Source organism: Callospermophilus lateralis, chromosome 5 (assembly GCF_048772815.1).
Source record: "Callospermophilus lateralis isolate mCalLat2 chromosome 5, mCalLat2.hap1, whole genome shotgun sequence".
Lineage (NCBI taxonomy): Eukaryota > Metazoa > Chordata > Mammalia > Rodentia > Sciuridae > Callospermophilus > Callospermophilus lateralis.
The window spans coordinates 5141938-5165282 of NC_135309.1; the positions used below are offsets into that span (position 1 = coordinate 5141938).

General features: G+C 45.7%; 1 protein-coding gene and 1 pseudogene across 1 annotated transcript; one reads left to right on the top strand and one right to left on the bottom strand.

Moving 5' to 3' along the window:
• Positions 1–4566: 4566 nt before the first annotated feature.
• Positions 4567–5493, bottom strand: LOC143390345 (olfactory receptor 6F1). Its single transcript, XM_077109369.1, has one exon. It carries the CDS (start codon positions 5491–5493, stop codon positions 4567–4569), a length of 927 nt encoding a protein of 308 aa, XP_076965484.1.
• Positions 5494–16922: 11429 nt separating this feature from the next.
• Positions 16923–17866, top strand: LOC143400117 (olfactory receptor 14K1-like; annotated as a pseudogene).
• Positions 17867–23345: the final 5479 nt, after the last annotated feature.

Sequence of the window (23345 nt, forward strand, 5' to 3'; positions counted from 1 at the left end):
TGTCTTTATCAATTCTATTATTTTTTTTCTTTGTTATGACTTTTTCCTTTCTTGACTTTGTTTTGTGATTCTTTCACACATTTATTACAGATTTATATCTAACTCCTTCTCAGTCTTTTGGGGCACCTTCCAATATAAACATTTGAGACTATAAATTCCATGCTTAGCAATACTTTATTTGTATCCAACAGTCATAGATACATAGCATTGTACAATTCTAAACATGTTTTTTAAATTTCTATTGTGGTTCCTTTGGATTTATAAAATTAGTCCATTGGTCCATGCATCTCTTAGAAGTGTGTTTCTAAATATATCTATTTAAAATATACATAATTTGCCTGAATTTATATGGCATATTTGTAATTTGTCAAATGTCTTATTTTGTGCATTATATTTTTGTCACTTTTCTATTATTTATTTTCTCTTAAGTGCTTTCATTTTTAAAAAGTTAGCATATTTATACTTCAGAAAATTTAACATAGAAGCACATATAAATTTTAACACATATAGTAATGTTTTAAAACTTAATTCTTATTAATACTCTTCTTCTGAAAATTCAAAGACCTTAGAATTTTTAATTTTTTTAATCCCCTTGTAAATTGTAAGTCTACTGTTTATATTTTATTCTTTATTAACAAAAATATATTTATATAACCAAAAATTGTTAAAGCTTATACTTTTGCCATTCATGAGAGATTTTCTTTTATTCAGGGCTAAAATTCAGGACAGACCATTTTTCTTTTGTCTCCTCACAAGCAGTGATGTTTCTAGCAAGCACACAAAATGAAATTAAACATCACTAATCATTAAGGAAATGGAAAATCAAAACTAAGTTTTACCACATAATAGTAGTTTAGATGACCAAATCCTAAAAGAACAACATCAAACAAAACAAAATAAAACCCAGAAAATATCAAGTATTGATAAGGTGCCGCAGTCCGGCTGCAGCAAAATAACCGGGGGGTGACGAATAACTTGTGTACGTTGATAGAGCAGGAATGAGAGCCATTGATTGTAGGATCTGAGCGATATTTATACATTTTACACAGCTTATGTAATTAGCATAAAATAGATACAGCAGTCAACCAATAAGGAATCTCCACACTTAATGGCTCGCTTTTGTTACTTCACAAACCAATCCCTCTGGCATTTGGCCAGGCGCCATCCAGACTTGTTTACAGACTCTAACATTTCTCTGGCAAAATAACAGGTGCCAATCTGACTTGTTTACAGACCTTAACAATAAGGGTATAAAGAAATTGGAACTTTTGTGCTCTCTGGGGATGTAAACTGGTTGTTCCATTGCAGAAATTGCTCTAAAAATTACCATGTGATCTAGTAATTCTACTTCTGTATATACGTCCAAAATAATTGAAATCATGGTCTCAACAAAATATATATACATCCATATTAATAACAGCATTGTTCAAAATACCCTTATAGTGGAACACTATGATTAATTAATCACATATCCCTCAACAGATGAGTGGATAAACAAAACATCATATACATAAACAGCAAAATATCATTCAGGCTTAATATATTCTGTTGTATAAATGAATCCTGAGGCTATTATGCAAAGTGAAATAAACCTTTCACAAATGAAAAAAAAAATAAAAACAAAAACAAAAAATTAAAGGGCCACCTAAGATAGAGGGGGTGGAACAGAAGGTGCCTGGCGGGTCCTTCCTGGGTGGAGTTTTGTGCAGTTCACCTGGAAGATGCCCAAGATCTCCCTGTTCAAAGCCATGAAGCTAAGCTGTAGAGAAGGGCACTCTGTGGAGTGGAGCCCTCACCACCCGCCAGCCAGGGTGCTCGTGGTGCCTTCCATCGACCCCTACTGCTCTCAGAGGTGGGACAGACCCTCCTGTGTGTCCCCAGCTCTCCACCTCCACTTCTGAAGACCCTCACACTGCCCCCTCACGCTGCTCATGTCCCTTCCTCCTTTATTTCTCCACTGTGTTCAGAATAAATTCCTCATATTTGACTCAAATGATTTGCTTCAGATTTTTTTCATTAGAAGCAAGTTGCGGATGAAAAATTTTATGTTCTGCAAATCCAGTCTTCCTCTTTCCCTCCCTCAGCACAGCCAGAGTTCCATGAATCCGGTTTGCATTCAGTCATATTTGCATGTTTTCTATATTCAAATGCACTCTTAAATATCATAATGTTTTCTGTTTGTTTGTTTGGATTTTTTGTTTTGTCTCCTAATTTTTTTTAATTAATTCAAATGACTGAATTCAAAACATTTCCTGGGCTAGGCATGGTGGTACACACCTATGATCTCAGAAGCTGGGGAGGCTGAGGCAGGTGGATCACAAATTCAAAGCCAGCCTCAGCAGTTTAGTGAGGGCTTAAGCAATTTAGCAAGACCCTGTATCAAAATAAAAAATGGAAAGGGCTGGGGATGTGGTTTGGTGGTTAAGTACTCCTGGGTTCAATCTCAATCTCTCTCTCTCTCTCTCTCTCTCTCTCTCTCTCTCACACACACACACACACACACACACACACACAAATTGTGTCCTACCGATGCATCTGTTCCAGGGCACTTATCATCTTTGAACACATTCATAATCTCTCACTCTTTAGTTATGTTCTGTCTCCTCCCAGCAGAGTGTAAGGGTACATTTTTCTCCATCTTATTCACTCATATGTCCTAAGTGCATGCCAGCCACAGAGAAGACGCTCTGCACTTGTTGTACTTCCACACTATTTGGGGATATTGTATTTTCTGCATGATTCAGAATTCATTTATCCATTTTGTACCAAGGTTTATTTGAATGCCTTCTGATTTTTAATATTGTAAATAACATTTTATCCATAGAAATCACCTGAGGATATTTGCTTAGGCCGACCTCCAGATGGTGGGGACGGCACTATGATGTTGACTAGGTGTTACCAGGTTCCCCTCTGTGAGGCTGATACATGGCATCATAAAAGATTCTTTTCCCAATCAAACAAACGTAAAATGTTGTCTCAGTTTTCTATGAATTTACTTTTGCTGATCATCTCTTACTTAGTTTAATTGTTAAATATCTTGATTTATAAGTAAACTATATGTTTGTCATTTTTCAAAAAAATTTCAATTCCTTTACGTATTTGTGTGCCTCTGACCTCTGTGGTGTCCGTGTTTTTCTGGGCTCGGCTTTGTCATCTGCAGCCTCCCCACTGTTGCCCCCTTGCCGTCCAGGCAGAAGAGGGCGACCACAAGCCCCGCGTTGTGAAATCCTGTGGGTCAGTTATTACTTGTGTCTGTGTAATCGTGGGGTATCAGGGTCCTAATCCTACTTTAATGGTGACTTGGGTCTTGAACTTGTCTTCTGTGCAGGTGGCATATGCTCAGACTCCAGGTCTGCACATGACACTGGACTGGAAGTACTCAGTCCTCTACAGGTGACATGTTTACATTCAGGGGCTTGGCTTACAGGCAGGCAGTCACCTGCAGGTCTCCTGGAACCCAGTCCGTGCTCCCCCAACCTCTGGGGACTTCAAACCTCTGTGAGTCCCACATGCCTGCTGCCAAGGCTGAGCCTGGCAGCTGTTTTAGTTGCATTCCATTGCTGTGACCAAAACACCAGACAAGAACATCCTAGAGCAGGGAAGTTTATTTGGGTTCATGGTTTCAGAGGTTCCAGCAGTCGATGACCAACTCCACTGCTCTGGGCCCGGATGAGGCAGCTCATCCCAGCAGAAAGGAAGCAGAGAGGGGAGAGAAGGGGCCCAGGAAGATGCACCCTCCAGGCCTCGGTGACCCCTCCTCCAGCCTCACCCACCTGCCTGCAGCTACCACCTAGTTGGTCCTTTCCATCTAGGATGGGCTGCTTAGGTTAAGCTCCCACCATCCAGCCATTTCCCCTCTGCTGCCCCTGCGTTAGCAGGAGCTTGGGAAGACACCTCACTTCCACATCATAACAACAGCCCAGCTTCACAGTGACAACAGCCAGACCATATGTGACAGTGGGACTGTGACTCACACCTGTGAAACAGGAAGCCAAGCCTCCATGACCCACACCAGACAGTTGGCCATGTCAGCACTTAACTCAGAGTTTGTCACTGTGAGAGGTTCAGCTGCCATCAGTGTCATTTGGCAGAAATCTAGAGCAGGCAGAGAGCAGGGCCTCTTAGTTCTGCCCGCAATGGCGGTGCTAGGCATGAAGAATGGGGAAGCGGCCTGGGAGAGACGCCCTGCCTCCCAACACTTGCCTCCTGAGTGGCAGGGGTCACCTGGCCTGCTTTGCTGGGCATGAGGTTTGGCAAGGCCCCCTTCCCTCTGCATAATTGCCCCAAAGTTTATAAAAAAAAGCCAGGGGAGAGCTAATTTAATGTATGAGGTTTAAGTTCTGTTTTAAAGTCTTGAAAGCTGCTGTTCCCATTGTGTATAGATGTATGGCCAGCAGGCCCGCTTTGTGTGCTTTGGTTTGGGTCTTCAGGGTTTCTGTCTCTGTGTCCCCTCTTTCCTCTCTCTCTCCACGAATCAATGGCTGTTTGCCTTCAAGCCTCTGAATTCCCACCTGTTGCCCCCAGCAGGTGGCGGGGGCCGTGACAGGGCACAGGTGTGCTGCAGAGCTATTTTCTCTTCCACTTCTTCCGCAGAGTCTCCCTGACCTCCTGGTTGCGGAGGGTGTAGATGAAGGGGTTGAGAACCGGGGTCACCACGGTGTTGAGGACGTGCACGGCTTTGGTCAGGTCCAAGGCGTCCTTGATGGAGGTGCGCACATGGAGGAAAATGGTGGAGCCGTACCAGATGAGCACCACGGTGAGGTGGGAGGAGCAGGTGGAGAAGGCCTTGCTGCGGCCACTGGCCGAGGGGATGCTGAGGATGGTGCGGATGATGTAGATGTAGGAGACCAGGGTGATGAGACAGGAGCTCAGAATGACCACGGCAGCAATCACAAAGGCCACCAGCTCCACCGCCTGCGTGCTGGTGCAGGCCAGGGCGATCCAAGGCGCGATGTCACAGAAGAAGTGGTTGATGGCTCGGGGGCCACAGAAGGACAGGCCACTGATGAGGGCCGTGGGCACTGCAATGGACAGGAAGCCACAGACCCAGGAGCCCAGGGCCAACTGCAAAGAGAGCAGGCTGCTCATGATGGCCCCGTAGTGCAGGGGGTAGCAGATGGCGAGGTAGCGGTCGTAGGCCATGGCGGCCAGGAGGAAATACTCCGTGCAGCCCAGCGAGAAGACCAGGTACATCTGCAGGAGGCAGCTGATGAAGGAGATGCTCTGGCTCCTCCCCAGCAGGATGGCCAGGGCTTTGGGCACTGCGGCCGTGGTGTACCAGACCTCCAGGAAGGACAGGTTGCTCAGGAAGAAGTACATGGGGGTGTGCAGCTGGTGGGAGGTGCTCACTAGCAGCAAGATGGCCACATTGCCGCCCACTGTGAGGATGTACATCACCAGGAAGAGCAGGAAGAGCGAGAGCTGCAGGGCCTGGGGCCCCGGGAAGCCCAGCAGCAGAAAGCCCCTGCCCTCTGTCTCATTGCCAGCATCCATGGCAGGGCCTGCAGACCAGGAGACAGAGGGCCACTCAGCCTTGACCACCCCTTGGAAGGACTCACAGAGAAGCACTCATGAAACCTGGTGACTGCTGACCGCTGTCTTCACACTGGAGCCAGGCGTGGTGAACATGATAGTAAAGCACAGAGGAAAGCATCACTCCAGTCGACCCACAGCCCAGGAAACTCCACATCCATGAATCACACCCATCTGGGCCTCCTGCCATGCTAGCTGGGCCCACCAGCACTCTGTAACCCTGGAATAAAGGCACGGGCTCAGAAGGCAGCCCCCAGACATAAGTGCTGACCTTAATCACCCATGGTAGGCTTGCCTTCTCAACTGATTCTCTAGGTTATAAGCTCTGTCCCCCTAAAGAACATTCAGAGATCAAGTTTAAGGATTCTGATCTGTTTTTTTTTTTCATATTTAAATTTATTAAGACAATGCATTCTTCTCACAAAAAAGAAGCAAAAGTCCATATTGAACAAAGCTCTTAACACAACCGGGACATCCTGACCCTCACGGGGAAGCGGGAGCATTGAGCTAGTTAAGAACAGGATGTCATTCTGAGTGTCATTCTCATTCTCTAGTGCACCCTGGACACCACTTTACATGCTTTGGTAAGCTGCTCCTGTCAGGCATGCAGGTGACCAGAGCCTGCACTTGGGGACAGACTCTTGAGCAGACACCATAGGATCAGGGTGGCTTCACTCCACGAGCTCTCTAGAGAGCAGGAGCTTTCTGTCCCCAGTACGACCCTCCTCGCCACCCTGTGCCATACTTCCTCCAGGAAACTAGAATTTCTTGCACATGTCCTGTGTCAACAAGCACATGAAGAACCCAGGCTGGGTGGGTAGATGCGTCCACAGCATGGGTCTACCTAACGTCCGGCAGAAGGGGCCTCTGACCTCCTCCAGGCAGTGCTTCTCAGGCCTTAAGGGGCACCTGAGGGTGGAGTCCAGGGCAGGTATAGTTCATCCTCTGGAGGTTGGGGTGGTATCTGTGGGTCTGCACTTACATAGCTTCTGGAAGTGGACACTGGCTGGACCACACCTGAGGAATGGTCTAGCAGCCTTCTCCGTTATAAAACCATCCCATTGTACCTGGACTTGTACAGTTATTATAGACCAATTAATGTTCAAAGGCAAATACTCGGAAGCTCAGAGAGTGACGTGTTTTTCCCAGGTTTGCTTGGCTGGCTGAAGGGAGGGTACAGAGCACGTCACCCCCACATATGCTCCTCTGATGATTGGATTATTTTGAGCTGAAGGCAGCTGGAAATAAATAGGAGCTATAAGGAAATCTCCCTGGCTGCTGGCTCCACAGAGACAGGGTGACCGGTCCCCAAGGCGATGACTGTCAGCCCAGGGACCCAGAGGAGCCCCGATGACGAGCCATGCAGAAATGACCCTGGCCTTCCAGCAGTTCCCACAGTCACCACCCCCAGAAGCTGGGCTTTCCCTCTGCCTGCCTCTGCTCTGAACACTCACTCTTTGTAAAGATGCTGCCTGAGTCCACCTTTAGACCCCTCCTCTGAGCTACTCACCTAAGTGCTCCCACGGGCGTGGATCTTTTTAATAGACTGAAGGGTGCTTTTCTTTTATAAATTTGTGTTTTCTCTAATTGGCAGGGCTCCAGCCAGTGAGTCTAAGCGAAGTGGAGGGGAAAAGATTTCTTTCATGCCCACTGTAGTTAAAAAAAACAAAAACACCTAGATTATTAATTATCCTAATGAGGAGAAAATTGATTTATATATCAAGGGTGACTCAGACAAGAAGAAATACAGAGAAAAGATACTCTTTAGCAAAATGTGCTACCTAATGTCTTTCCCTAATTTCCCAAAGCTAACACTTTTCAGCGCCTGTGTCATTCACAGGAAAAGTTAGTCTGCAACAGTAATGACCGCTTGCAGTTCGAGCACTGAGCCCAGAAGTTCTGTTCTCCTGGTAAACAGGAGCCCAGGAGCACCTGGACAGTAAACCCATGCCAACCTGTGGCAGAGCTGGGGCTCAGTACCCATGCCCCAAGCATGGGCCTTGGTGTGCAGATGAACTAGGCAGCTGAGCACAGGCAGAGGAACAGACCCTCCCCCATCCTTCCCTGTCCTCCTCTTCCTCCTTCTCCTCTGGTAACCCCAGGTGGCGGGTGCCTGCCTTGCGCCCAGAGGGAAGAGATGCTGCACAGAGAACAAGTGCCCGGCCATGTCCTCCTCTTCACCACCCTCAGATCACATTACACCTGGTGGTTGCCCACAAGCCCTCAGATCTCCAGCTCTGGGTCTGAATCCTGAGGACTCTGGGGCACAGCACAGACTCTTATAGACAAGGAACAAGCACAGGTGTAAAGAACCTGCCCAAGTTGGAGTGATGCTCACCAGCCCTGGAGTCCCACGGCAGAGCACAGCTTTTAACATAGGAAGATTCCTTTGAAGCTGTGATTACGTCATCTCTAAAAAACTACCTGTCTGTCACTCTATAGTTGAATGGGTTTTGAACTCATTCTAAGATGTTCTTGGCACATGATTGAAGAGTTTTTAAAAATCAGAGAAAGAACATTGTTTGATTATTACTTTTGAATAAATTTTCATTTTATTTTTAAAATTAATTACCAGGGTTATTCATTTTATAAAAAATGCATGATGATTTACTGACTAGATATGATATGTAATTTAAATACCCAGAAAGTTTAAATGAATAAAGAAAATAACTGTTCTCATACACAAAGCAATGTGTCATTAAAAATGACTGCACTCAGGTTGTTTCTGTTGCAGGCAGACAGGAGGCCCCTGGCGGCTGGCCACAGAGCTCAGCATGCGGAGTGGAGTTGTGTGGAGTGCACAGACAGCGGCCCTCCCAGGACCCCGGCGCATGCAGCGCCTTCCCACCCAGAGCCACTCCACACTCACCTGTCCCTGCTCTTCCCATCCATGGTTTTCTCTGGGACTTCGATCACCCTCTCCTCTCCCTCCTGACTTAGATCACCCTCTTTCCTCCTGGCCTCTCATTATTCCATGGGTGCTTTTCCTGGTATGCAGGATGCTTTGGCGGGTTCTTCCTTGGTCCTCAGAACTCTCAGGCTGTCCCTTGTTCCTTTGGTCCCATCCTGCCGCGTCCCCTTACAGCCAACCTGCCTCCTGCTACCTTGTGTTTTCTCCGCCTCATGAGAATTCAGAGCCTCACACGGAAATGCTTTGCTGTTGAGTAATTAGGTATGGGGAGCCCTGTGGGAGGAGGCTCCGTCTGTCCCTCGGGTACTGGGGTCAGTTCACCAAGACATGGCCTTCTACTAAATCTTCCCAGATCCAGGCTTCAGAACCTTTCCAGTCACTTGAGAGAGAAATCTAAATGGCAAAGTTACCAAAGAAGGAAAAGGGTATTTCTCTGGCTTTAGATGTTAATCATTCATAAAATTGGAAAAACAGAGAGTAGTGTTTTTGTTTGTTTGTTTTTAGAATCAATAATACAAATTAAAGTGTAAAGGAAACCTCAAAATCAAAGGTGGGGGACTGGGATAGACATGGGTGAGGTCCTGGGCTCTGTCCCCTAAAATAAATCAGACAGGACGTTTGAACTAACAGACAAATTAGTAATATTTCATGCCCTGATATTGTCCCAAAGCACCAACTATAATGTCCTCATTGTATTTTTATTAAATCTTTCAGTTTCATGGTGTTGGGACCTCCTATGACTGAAATAGAGTTGATTGTTCAACAGTGAAAAAAAAATTGGAACTTCATGTTACAAAACACTATTGGTGGGATAAGAATTAAACTATCCTTGTTAGGAAGCAATTTCTTTTTATAAAAATTTTGGGGCAGTTGGCTCAGAGCACAGAGTCCCCCTCCCCACATTAAACAGCACCAGATGGGTGGCGTGTCTGGTAGCACCAACATTTCATGAATTTGTCAAACTCCAGTTCACAAGAATCAGTGGTGTCAAGAATGGGAAATGGGAGTTTTCTCTACTGCCAGATTCCTTGTTGGTGCCTATTGCTCCAGGAGTACAATTACTTCCTGCAGTGATGCCTCATGGTGCACATCTGGAGGTTGCTATTCCTGCCCTCTGTGTAATCCTTGTAAGTTCTGGGTTCAACCTAGGAGTCATCATGATCTGTCTTAAAGCCCCAGGCCTGGCTGCCCCATGCCTGGCTGCCCCACACCCAGTATCCTGCAGGAGCACAGATCCCATGATCTCAGAGTGCCCTTGCTCTCCGGAATCCACAAGGACCCACGCCAGTCACTGTCCTTTGCCCACGATGTTGGTGGCACTTAGTATTGCTAGAACTTGAAAACTTTCTCTAATAACTATAGTGGAGTGTCTAATTTGGACTTTGCTGTGGCTCTTCTTTTTCATTCCTGAATTTGACCAAATTTTAATGTTTCTTTGCCTTCTGGGTATTTTCTCTAAATTGCACATGTATGTGCTTTATTATCAAATCATTTGTGTTTTTAAATTATTTTATCTTATCTATGAATCCTGCAAACTGATGGTTACACATTGTTAAACTATTGTCTGAGACTATCTTTCAACATCATGTATTTGTTGTTAAAAAACAAGTCCAACTCTCACTTGGTCACACTTACCAATATTTTCCTCCCAGGCTTTTCCTTTGGGGGTTTGTTTAAGCCATTTCTTATGCCAACATATCTTTTGAATTCTTTTGGAGTTCTGACTAACATATTTAGGGATCTTATGTTTTTTTTTTTTTTTTGAGTGATTTATACATGATATTGGGAGTCGTGTGAGGCAATCATGCAGCAGTAATAGAATTTGTCCCACTGCAGCCCCAGTACCTTCCCTGACCCTCCACCATCCCTGCCCTTCCTCTGTCTACCAGGCTTCCTTCTGTCTGTAGTTATTTTTTAATGCGTGCTTTATAGGTTTACATAAAGGTGGAAGTCACGGTTTCCCCCACCCCATGCTCCTCTAATCTCCCTTTTATTTTCAAGAGATTTCCCCATTCCCTTATTTTCCTAGTTTTATCCAGCTTCTGCATATAATAGAAAACATTCCACCCTTGACTTTCTGGGTCTGGCTTCTTTCACTCAGCAAATGCCAGAACCTTAATTTTCTTTGGGGCTGAGTATCTAAACCACAAATTCTTTACCCAATTTAGGGCATGAAGATATTGGAAAGAAGATCTTTGCCAGCTGCTCCTCTAACAGAGTGTTAATATCCAGAATTTAGAGAGAAAAAAAACCACCAAAAACAACAGCAGCAACAACCACCACCAAAACCAAACAATCAAATTAATACCTGGGCAAAGACCTAAAAAGACACTTCTCGAAAGAAGAAATACAAATGGCCAACAAATACATGAAACATGTTCACCATCCCTAGCCACCAGGAAATGCAGATCAAAAGTATGTTGAGGGCCGGGGCTGGAGCTAGTGTAAAGTGTGTGTGAGGCACTGGATTCCATCCTCAGCACCACATAAAAATAAATAAAGATTCTGTGTGTCCATTTACAACATTAAAAATACTTTAAGATTCCATCTCACTCTACTTAGAAAGGCAATTATTAGGAATACAGATAATAATAAATGTTGCTGAGGAAGTGGGGAAAGGTAAGTTCCCACCTTGTTGACAGGACTGAAAATGAGTACGAATGCTCTGAAAAAAAGTACGGAGGTCCATCATAAACCTGGAAATGGAGACATCTGATGACCCAGCTGTCCCACTCCTTGGTGTTTATCCAAAAGAACTAAAGTCAGCTCCACAGACACTTGGTGGTCATAGCCTCACAATTCACACCAGCCAAGTTACGGCGTCAGCCCAGGTGCCATCAACCGATGGATGCGTGAGGAAATGTGGCACATCTACACAATGGAGTATTACTCAGCCATGAGGAAGGACAAAGCTGATGTGCATGAAGGGAGAGAGGAAAAGAAAAGTTCAGTGGCCCTGGGACTTAACACAGCCCACACGACAGACCCCCACCTCCAAGGACTGTGGGTCAGTGTCCCTCTCCACAAGAACTGAGCTGAGTTAGGGCAGCCAATGGGAAGAAAGTGGGCATGCAGATATAAATTAGTTGTTACATGCTTTAGAAGCTAATGGGCGTCTTAGGACATGATTGTCACCTACACACAGCAAATAGGTAAGGAACTACTAAGAGCTACCCTAATGAGACCCAGAGGGAGCTCCCCTCTGCAGGCTGGAGGAAAGGGCAGTGGGCTGGGCTCAGTCTGGGGGTGGTGAAGGCCTGGCCTCCTGGGCTTGGGGTTGAGCAGTGATCTCAGCGCAGCCAGGAGCGCCTCGGGGAGCAGCCCGGGCAGTCACACAGGCGCTCGCTACGGCTTTAAAGACCTGACACTCCTGGACAAGTGCCCGAGACCAAGGCCACTAAGCACAGTTCTCCTGCCCCAGAACTGGGAGCCTGACAGTGGGAGCACACTTTGCATGTGGAGGACAGCCTCAGGCCACAGTGATTTGAGGGGCAGAGGGGAGGGTGGGACTTGGAGCTGGGCTCCGCTCTCCCGTGGGAAGTTATGGTGGACCCTTCTGGGCACTGGAAGTGTTTCCAGGAAGTGCAGCCTCCATGGGAGCAACCTTGGCCCTCCAGTCCTCCGCCCTCACTTCTCTCCTCCATCCTGTCTGTCCCTCACCGGCTCTTCCTGCCCAGAGTGGGAGTTTACTTTAACATTGTATATGAACAGTAGAGAGGTGTCTGTACCTGGCCCTACCCAGTTCTGTGGGCGCAGCAGACCCCCGAGGACACAGGGCTGTTCCTGGCCCAGGTTCTGTAGTGCTGGATGGGACAGCTGCATGTTTGCCCCATTGCGTGGAGCTTCTCTGGTCCCATGAGTGTCTTGGCACAGTGGGGCACAGCCTTGCTGTGCCATGTCCTCTGTGAAGCAGAACCCACAGAGGCTTCAGCAGGCTTTCCAGCGCTCACTTCCTACATGGCCATGAGGAGTGTGGTTCAAGCAATCAAAGTGAGCTCCAGGGTGGAGATTTGCCCTCCAGGGTGGAGCCCTCCAGGGTGGAGATTTGCCTTTGAAGCCAAATGTGGTGTGGGAAGACTCCAGAGGCTTTGCTGCTAGCTCTGGACCCTGGAAGCACAGGGAGGTGACATGAGAGAAGCTGGCTGGCTGGGAACCTGCCCTCAGATCTGCTCCAAGCTTGGCATTCACCAGAGGAGAGAGGAGAGTGTGGGGTTGAGCTGCAACCTGAGTCAGGCTCCCCATTGCTGCCCGCGCTGGGGCCAGTGCTGTCTTCCCGCAGCAAGCACACAGGAGTGTGCAAGGCAGCTGGAGGTTTCCTTTGCAGATGGGTCTTTCAACTTTAAAGTTGGAAGAGAAATGCATTCTTGGAGAATTTAAGTAAGCAATGTCATTACTATTGAAACTGAAAGGACTTGTTTCTCTTGATAGGAAGACTATGAAAGCCTAGGCTGATTTTCAGAGCACACCTTTTGGAGAGCAGTGTGGAAAAGTGTGTGATTGTGTACCTGTGTGCACCTGTGTGCATGCTTGTGTGTACACATGTGTGCATGTTTGTGTTCATGTGTGTATGTGTGTGTGCACATGTGCATGTGCTTCTGTGCATACTTGTGTTACACATGTGTGCTTATGTACATGTGTGTGCTTGTGTGTCCACAGGTGTGCATGCATGTGTGTTTGTGTGTGCTTGTGTGTGTGCATGTGTATATGTGTGTGCATAGGTGTGCATGCAGCGTGTATGTGCGCAGTGCCTGTGTGTGTTCGGGTGTGGAGTAGTATTGTCTGTATTCTAGGTGTCTTGGTTGCTGCTTCAACACAGATACTCACTTTCTAGCCTCTTAAAAGCACCTCATATGAGCCAGGTGCTGTGTCATCCCAGCTGCTCTGGAGGTTAAGGCAGGAGGATGGCAAGTCTGAGTTCAGCCTAGTAACTTAGCAAGACCCTGGCTCAGTGATAGAGCATCCTGGGCTCAATCCCTGGTTCCACACCAATCAAACAAGAGCTCCATGACCTTTCAGTTTACTTTCTCATTCTTTGATTTACATTATACTCATCTGGTTCTCACTAAAAATAAAATAAATTTGGTGCCCAATTTTACCAATTGCTCTTTCCTCCACAACCTATTTAGTTTTCTCCTATTGATTCATTATCCTTGAAAACAAATGTGAACCAAGAGCATTTGAGCAGAGGACCTGGAGGCTGGGGATGTAGCTTGCGAAGCCCTGGGTGTGATCCCAGCACCAGAACAAGAACACATGAGAGAAACCCATCTTGTAGCATCCTGCTGGAAGACCAGGTACGTCCAAGGGAGCGAGAGAAAGCCCCACACTGTTGAGTGCTTTGTGGCTCATTTTTTTATGTGCACGTTTTTAACATCAAAGTATGACTATTCCTCACCAACACCGTAATTTGTTAAAACGAAACAACTTCAAAGCATTTTTTTTTGCATAGTAGAAATAGAATTATTAACTTTTTGGGTTTTTAAAATGTTGCTATTCCAAATAACATCCTAATATTACACTACAGAACTTCTCATTTAAAATGTTCATTTTTTTTTATTGTGAAAGCAGGGGTTTGATTCTTGGCTGTGAGTGAAACTGCGCTGTTCAGATTGCACACTTGTCTAAGGTGAGGAGTGACCACACTGGCACTGGCGGGTGCAGAAGCCAGACAAAGAACAGAGAAGACAGACACATGCCTGCAATCCCAGAGGCTCAGGAGGCTGAGGCAGGAGGATCACGAGTTCAAAGCCAGCCTCAGGAAAAGCGAGGCATTAAGCAACTCGGTGAGACCCTGTCTCTAAAAAAAATACAAAATAAGGCTGTGGGTGTGGCTCAGTGGTGGAGTGTCCCTGAGTTGAATTCCTGGTTACCCACACCCACCCCCTGACAAAAAAAAAAAAGAACAAGTGAGACTCTGAGCTGTCTCTCCAGATGGAGAGGAAGAACAGTGGCTAGGGACCGAGAAGCCTCCCGGGTGGGTGTCCTCCTTGGAGAGTGCCCCGCCATCCTGGTGAACTCGGAGAGCATGTCCCTCAGCTCAGCTGGACAAGCCTTGCCAACACAGACCAGGCCAACCAGGACAGCAGTTAGGAACTCCGTTCTCAACAGTGGCACGGCTGAAGCTGTCTATCTGGGGTGAACATCAGTGATGGGGACAGGCACCTGTCAGAAGACCCAGGAGCAGGAGAAGGCTGGGGAAACCTTGGGTGGGAGGAGTCCAAACCAGGAGCCTGGAGGGCAAAGTCCACTTCTCTGGCATCAGGGTGCACAGGAGCAGCCTCTGACATTGAGAAAACATGTCCCTGAGGCAATGCTAAAGCAGAATCCAGGGCTCTGGGCGAAGGAGGATCCAGGGGCAAGAACAGGTACAGGCCTCCCTACCCTGGATGTGTGAGTGGCCTCTGGTAGAGGCCCCCTGGTCCTGGTGGCAGCACGCCTGCTGCTCTACTGGGTGCAGAGAACATGTCTAACACGTGCTGGTCCTGGTGCTAATCACATCAGGCCTAGAATGTTATGACCATCACCTGCCTTAGTCTTAGGAGTTGCTGTTGTCATGAAAAATGTCACTGTGTTTTTGAAAACCAGTTGTTTTCAAAATAATTTTTATGGCTTTCTAATTTTTTTTAAACTATGCAAATATCCACATTAAAGAAGCAAAATAGACACTAAAATAGCACTTTCACCAAAGAATTACATTATTTCACGAAAGTATGGGGGGAGAAATCAAGGTCCTTCAAAATAAAAGAGAAGTGGATAATAAATGTAAGATCACTTTACAGCAAGGAAGATTTCACATTTTAACTTACTTTTTTAAATTTCTAGTGTATTGCAGTTTTGCATGACATTGTAGTTCATTTTGACATATTCATAAATGCACATGACACAGTTTTCTGCATTTCAGTCCCAGTACTAGCCCCTTCCCTCTCCTCCACCCTAATCCCATCCCTCCTCTATCTACAGGTCTTTCTTTTATTTATTTATTTAAATTAGTACATCATAGTTATGTACAAGATGGGGATGCTTGTGGTAAGCTCCTACGTGTGCAGGCAGAATCTGGTCAGTGTTACTCCCCGGTTCCTGGTTTTGTTTCCTTAGCTCAGGGGTTGTGTTGAGGAAGCTGGTGCTGTGCCAACCTGTGGGAGCATTGGGTCTCCTTTTGTCTCTAGCAGCTTCTCTTTGAGTTGATTTTCATGCAGGGTGAGAGGCAGGGATCGAGTTTCATTCTTGCTCATGTGGGTATCCAGTTTGCCCAGTCCTACTGTCCTTTCTCCAGATTATGCTTTGGGGACCTTTGGTGAGTGTCATGTGGTGGTATCTATGTGGATTTGTCCCTCTGCCTTCTATTCTATTCCATTGGTCTCCTGTCTGTTTTGATGCCAATCCACACATTTTATTCTCAATTCCATTAATTTAAGCTGTGATGATCTTTTACTGTCTTCTGCATGTTTGGAACTAGTTTGTTCCTGCTTTTCTGGGCCTTGATGTGCGGCTTCAGGTTGCTTACTTGGGATCTTGCTGTTTTTAACACAGGCACTTGATGCTGTAAGTTTTCCTCTAAGAACCACCCTCGGAGTGTCCCAGAGGCTTAGGTATGTTGTATCACTACTATTCTTGTTTGAATCTAAGAATTTTAAAATTTAATTTCTCAGTGTCCTTCAAAAAGAAGAGAAGTGAACAATAAACAACAGCATCACTTAATAATAATGAATATTTCCTTTTTTAGTTTATTTTTATTTTACTCTTCCTCTTACTGAATTGGCTGCTACATTTCTCAAGATATGAAATGGCCAACTATAGAAAGACCTTCCTGTCTTTCCTTCCTCCTTCCTCCTTCTCTCCCTCATTCCTGTCTTCCTTCCTTCTTCCCTCCCTTCTTCCTTCCTCACTCTCTCCTTTCCTCTTTTACTTTTGTGGTGCTGGCGATTGAAACAGGGCCTTGCACATGCTGGCCAAGAGCTCCACCACTGGGCCACACCCCAGCCCAACATTTCTTTAGGATTCTGCTTGAAACCAACACTTCAGCCAACTGCTGGCCTTGATTTAGGTCAAATTAGCAACTATTTAAAAGATTGCAGTGCACAAGAAGCAGAAGTGTTATTCAAGACTTCTCTACCACAAAAAAAATATTTAAACAAGTAGCATGTTATTTATATAAAAAGTTATTACCCTGTTACAATTACAATTATGTAGCCAAACCTGCAATTATCAGTGGGAAAAATTACCCCCAAATTATTTTGTGTTATCAGGGAAGAATCTGTAATTCTTATGTTTTTTTGCAATCAACTTGAGTCCAGGTATATTGCAGGTTTTTGTTGTCTGACTCATGGGTCCACTAGATATGTGAATACCTTGGCATTTTAAAGCTTTCTCCCTCACTATGCTCACCTCTACTCTTCTCAGAAATTAAGGAGCAAGTGACGTTCTAGCTGATGTGTTGCTTTACCTACTTTTTTCTTAACCCTGGCTCCTGACTCAAGTTATGAAGAACCGGACGCTGGTGGTGGAGTTCCTGCTCCTGAGACTGGCTGAAGGCCGAGTGCTGTGGCTGCAGGCTGCGCTTTTCTTGATGATCTACTGCATGACTGTGCTGGAGAATGTGGTCATCCTGCTGCTTACGCTTGTTGACCGCCGTCTCCACACCCCAATGTACTTTTTCCTTAGGCATTTGTCTTTCTTGGACCTGTGTCTCATTTCTGCTACCATGCCCAAGTCCATCCTCAACTCCTTCACGCTCTCGGACTCCATCTTCTTCCTGGGGTGTGTGCTGCAGCTCGTCTTGGTGGTCCTGTTAGCTGGGTCGGAGATTGGCATCCTCACAGCCATGTCCTATGACTGCTATGTGGCCATCTGCCGCCCTCTGCACTTGAGGCTGTCATGAGCAGCACTTTCTGTGTCCAGCTGATGGCCCTGTCGTGGATCAATGGGGGGGCCTTCGGAGTCTTGTACTTGGCTGGGACATTCTCTCTGGAGTTCTGTGGTTCTAATAGGATGCACCAGTTCTTCTGTGACGTGCCTGCCCTGCTGAAGCTCACCTGCTCTGCAGAGCACACCACCATCGAAGCCAGCATGGCCGTCGGGGTCTGCTATGCCTTCTTGTGTTTAGTGTGCATTGTGGTCTCCTATGTGCATATTTTGTCCACGGTATTAAAGATCCCATCCAGGCAGAGCCAGTCCAAAGCCTTTTCCATCTGTGTGCCTCACCTCATTGTGGTGAGGGCATTTCTGGGAACTGGTGCAATTGCCTATTTAAAGCCTGCGGCTGATGGGCCCCCCGGTGTAGACCTGCTGGTGTCTGTGTTCTACTCCACTGTACCTCCAGCCTTGAACCCCCTCATCTACTGCCTGAGGAACAAGGACATCCAGTCAGCTCTGGGCAAAGTCCTCAGGAGGGTTAGAAGCAGTCGGCAATGGGAACAGGACTAAGTCGAAGCTGGCACCCAGAGTTTCAGGGTTTTGTTGTTGTTCTGCGTCTAGTGAAGTGTTTAAATTTCTACTTAGAGATTGAAATGCTGCACAGCCTTTTAGCAACAACTTCAGGGTGTATGTTTTTGTAGACAGTAAGCCTTTTCTTACCCCCCTTCACTTTATATCTTACTGTTATGGAAATTGCAAAGGTTTCCTACTACACTCTTGATTTTGATTCTTGTTCCTAAGTTTCGTGAGCTTTCTATGAAGTTCTTACCTCTTCAAAACTTACATGTTTCCTGGGTTTCACTTTATTTAGCTAATGATTTATAATTTCAGAGTTTTCCTTGCCTCTCTTTAGGGATTCGACTTGACTATATAGCCCTTCTGATTTTCACTATTTGGTGAAAATCATTTCAACTTAAAATCATGACCTTAACAATTTTGCAGTTCAAAACAAGGTACTTAATTCTGTCACAAGTTTTACTTTTTGCTCCAATATATGCTTGATAAATTTAAGGTACTGCAGATTGAACTAAGGAACACTCTATTCCTGAGCTACATCCCCAATCCTTTTTATTTTTGTTTAGAGACAGAGTTTTACTAATTTGCCCAGGCTGGCCTTGAACTTCTGAATACCTGGGATTACAGGTGTATACCATTATACCTGTCTGTTTGATGTACTTTATATCATTACAGATTTAAGCATATGATTCCGTCACATCTGTGTTTCTTTGCATGTAAATTATATTTTTGGATGCAGGCACTTTTCTCTTAACCAAAATTTGTTTGTATCTAATGTGCAAATTCCTGATATTGTGCTAATAATATTCTGTAATTTAAGTAACATCTGGCATGACTTCTAACATTGTGATAAATCCCACCTTCTCCAGACTTTCCAGGTCATGTAACACTTCCAGAACCCTACAGGTGCAACCTGCAATTATCAGTGGGAAAAATTACCCCCAAACCATTTCATGTTATCAGGGAAGGAACTCTCACAGCTGGAAACAGTTCATCTCCCTCTCCAGTCTGCTTAAAGCCTCCTTCCTGAAGATGGAAGCCATGCTTGTTGACCACCTTCACTGTGTGCAGGCTTTACATCCACCCCTTCTGTTGGTCCTCACAGCCAAAGGGAGGTGGCTACAGCGCTCAGCATGCAAAAGGCATGCTGTGTGCTTGGTTGCCCATATCACAACACAGGGCTGTAGTAAACACCCCTGCTGTCGACTGGACACACCTTTCAGACTGGGTGCTCAGCACTGCATCTCTGAAACTTTCTCCTATGACCCACCTCAGGAAATCTTCTATTTGTTTATAGTCTACCAAAATTTCCCAGTCCAGCCTGAGCCTGCCTATAAAGTACTTAGTTGCCCATTTCCAGTCTATGAAACCTTGTATGTAATAGACAAAAGGAATTTAAAATATTTTTTGTAGTGGAACTTGTATATATATTGACAGAAAATAAGTATCTTGTAGAAATCAAGCTGCAGCAGGAACACTGGCCTATGAGGCCCCCCATGAGGCCTTTATGTTGTCGTTCACAATTCAGAGTCTTCAAAAGCTTGACCTTTAATAGACATTTGACCCCGGGTCAGTTTATTTTATACCATCATAAACTTATTTTTCTCGGAAATTTTTTGTATTAAATGAACCCATCAATTTTTAATTAAATCCCATTTACAGAAATGCTGAATTGAAATATGGAAAACATGCACATCTGGGAATGGAGGGCATTGGATGGTGACAAAACTCTCAAGGGAGAATCAGTAAGTGACCTGTGACGAGCCTCACCTAATTAAGTCCCACCTTTCAAAGTTTCTAGCTCGAAGAGCACCAGCAGCTGGGGACCTGGACTGTAGCACAGGGGCCTTTAGGGACATTCCAGATCCAAGCTACAATATGCCTGTAGTCATGCCAGGTCCCATCTGCGTCACGTGCACCTTGATATTGTGTGTCAGTGCACACGCACACAGACACTCAGACACACACATATGCAAACACAGACATTCACGACTGGGTGAAGAATTTCTTTTTGGAATCTGGTCAGACACAGTAACTGTCTCTTTGGAAAACTCCATCTGTTGCTAATTCTACCTACAGTCCTGGCCATAGCTGTGTCTCTGTGGAGTTGGACCCATTGGCCGTGGGTGGTATGCCAGTGGGCACCGATGAAGACCTCATGTGAACAGAGGCGAATGGTTTCAAACACGTTCCTGTCCCAGGCTGCAGGAGGAGGGAAGCAAAACATTCAGAACCCTCACAAAAGAAAGCAAGCTGACAGGACAGGAGAATCGACGGAGGACCATGTGTGTCCAGGCCCATGTCTGGAGAACACCAGGCGGGCAGCAGAAGTCCTACTGCAGAAGTGGTTCTTAAGTAGAGAATTCTGAATGCTCCCAATGCAAATAACTGATCCATAAAATGGTGGAAATGCTAATTACCTTTGATTGATCTTTATAAAATATGTGCATTGAAACTCACACGGTCTCCATAATAAATATATTATGTGTGAAGAGACCTTTAGAAGGTAGCACCAAGCAAACCGAGAGGGATCTAGACTAGTGCCTAGGCACCGCTAGATACGTGCCTGCGTATACTACAGCGGGTGACTGGTAGGCCTTATGAGCTCCACAGCTGATCACTGAGAAGTGGAGAACCTGATCCCTGACTCAGTTTCACTTATTGGAATATTTTAAGGGTGTTTGAAACAACCTATGTACAAGAATCTCTTTTTCCCATAACAAACTTCATGATTTTAAATATGAATTATTTCCAGTGAAAGCTTTGTGACCAAAATGAATAATTACATAAGTGAATTTTATTTTATTTTCATTTTTTTATTTTTTATTTATTTATTTTTTTTAATTTATTTTTTATTATTAGTTGTTGAAAACATTACAAAGCTCTTGACATATCATATTTCATATAAGTGAATTTTAAACACCTGATATGAAACCTACAGTCTCACTCGTACTTCATGTTGAAATGATCATGTTTTAGATCCTATGGTCACTGTCACTTTCTGTCACTGTGACACCACACCCAAGACAATCTCCTTTCATAAGAGAAAAGACGGAGTCATGGCTTCAGAGGTCCCAGCCCATGGTCAGTTGGCCTCAACCATCTGTGCCTGTGGCAGGACAGACACAGTAGAGGGAACGCACAGAGAGGTCAAGTTGCCCCTGCTGTTATCTAGGAAGCAGAGAGTGTGCAGGGCTCCCCACCTGCCTCTACAGGGCAGCTCAAAGACTCACTCCCCCCACAACCTCCAGAGGGCTCCACCATCTCCCTGCAGCACCACAGCTGGTGCCCATGCCTTCCACACGTGGCCCTGGGACACTCCAATCCAAACTGTGGCAGAGACTGGGTTACACTGTGTCATTCAAAGTGATGGGCACTAGTTTCTAAAATTGCATCTATCACTTGTGTTATGGTCATGCTTGACAGGGGTTATTGGGAAGAAATGTGACCTCTGAGTGTGTGCTGCTCTTTGTGGGGTGCCATATGGCTGTTCAGAGACTCTGTGGTGCATAATTACTGCTCATAGCAATCATGAGCACCTATGTGCCAGAGGTTCCTCTAGGGACTTAATACACGTTCCGTTCCTCATTTATGAAGCCCTGAGGAGTTCTCTACACTGTGGACAGTGTCTTTATTTTACACTGAGGAGCAGGTGAGACTTGGTTCAGATGGGACTCTGGTAGAAAGCACTATTGTGACTGATTCCTTCAGGGAAGGGGAGAGAGAGACATGGACAAATGAGACGGAGGTACAAGTAGACTCCCATGGTCACCTATGGAGAACCAGTCAAGGCAAAGCAACCACTTCAAAGCCCATGTTCAGTACACAGAGGGCCCCCGAGCCCACATCTGTGATGAAGACTCAGGCCTGAGCCTTGACAGCATTTGGATCTGGTGAAGCACCTGAATGTAAACTCCACCCCTAGCCAGGTGTGGTGCTGCACCCCTGTAATCCCAGTGGCTTGAGAGGCTGACGCATGAGGATTGTGAGTTCAAAGCCAGACTCAGCAACTTAGTGAGGCCCTAAGAAACTTAGTGAGTCACTGTCACTAATAAATAAATAAATAAACAGACAAATAAATATGTTTTAAAAAGGGGTGGGGATGTGACTCAATGGTCAAGTGCCTTGAGGTTTAACCCCTGCTCCCATACCAAAACCAACTCAACCATTCCATAACATTATGGAAGCACAAAACTGCCTCCTGCTGGGTTGTCAATGTATTGGTGTGTATTCCTTAGCATGGGTGAAGTGACTGTTATCAGCAACTGACCTTAAATGGAAAGAGGATGGCGCTATTCTGGCTTCCATTTATTTAATGCAAGAAAAACAAATTCTTTTAATTTTCTGTGTGTGATTTTTTAAATATTCACTGAAGTAAAAAATAACAGAGTGCCTCCTTCTTTTCTGAATTTTTATCCAGATCTGCATGAAGGAACCAAGCCGCACACACAGAGGTGGTCTCACTACAACTTAATCCCACCTTGTTCTGACCCATCTTGCTCTTGCATTCTCCCTCTTTTATTTTAAATTCATTTGGTATTCCGAGCCCCCCTGTCATGTAAACTGCCATGTGCCCAGGTGTGCACGAACTGTGCTCACAGAGTCCCATTGCTGGGGTGAGAATGCTGACACCCTCATCTGGACTTCTTTCACTGCATCGTGAGCTGTAGCCAGGCTGTGAATAGAGAACACAGGGATTACAGCTGAATGGGCACTCGGTGTTTGGCCAGTCTAAAGCATGTATGCCTGTGATTGATCGAAGGGCCACAAAGAGGGATTTTTAGAAAGCAAAATAGAGACAATTACATCAAGTATGTGTGGATTTAGAAGTAGTTTTTCCACGGCATTAAAACAGAAAGCAAAGGCTTTCTGTGGCCCACTAGTCTTGAGTGTTGTCTTCTCTTTAATGTGTGGTGCATGATGCATGTGACAATCTATTTGCATTAAAAATACAAAATTCCATACTTCCTGTAGGGTCTCGTGGATAGCTTGCTAGCTAGATGATAAATGCTCCTAGATTTTATTTTCCTAATCTCGACCTTAAATGGAAAGAGGATCGAGCTATTCTGCAATGTTCACCAGGAGCAGAGGCTTTGGAGACCAGGAGGTGACTAGCCCTTGGAAGAGGACTCCTGTTTCGGGGGACACTTATGGAGATATGCCCCAGAGACACCTGGAGCCTGGCTCCGCGACAGCCTCTCCTTTGGAGAGCTCACCTGTGTTCTGTGGGCACTTGCTGTCACACCCTTGGCGCTCCAGGTCAAAGTCGAGCAGTTTGTATGCACCTCGAGCAGAGCCTGAGCTCTGCCCGGAGATCCTCAGAAGAGGGTCTTCCAGAGACCAGGAACCAAAGGCGCCTTGCTTGGTTCACAAAACGGAGCGCGAAGCCCTTGCAGTGCCCTGCGGCTGACCTCAGGCGAGCATCCGCCGGGCCTTCTTCCTCTTCATACACTCAGTGTGGACCTCAGCGTCT

Excerpts from the sequence above, each read along its gene's own strand:
- LOC143390345 (XM_077109369.1), bottom strand. The coding sequence starts at position 5,493 with ATGGATGCTGGCAATGAGACAGAGGGCAGGGGCTTTCTGCTGCTGGGC.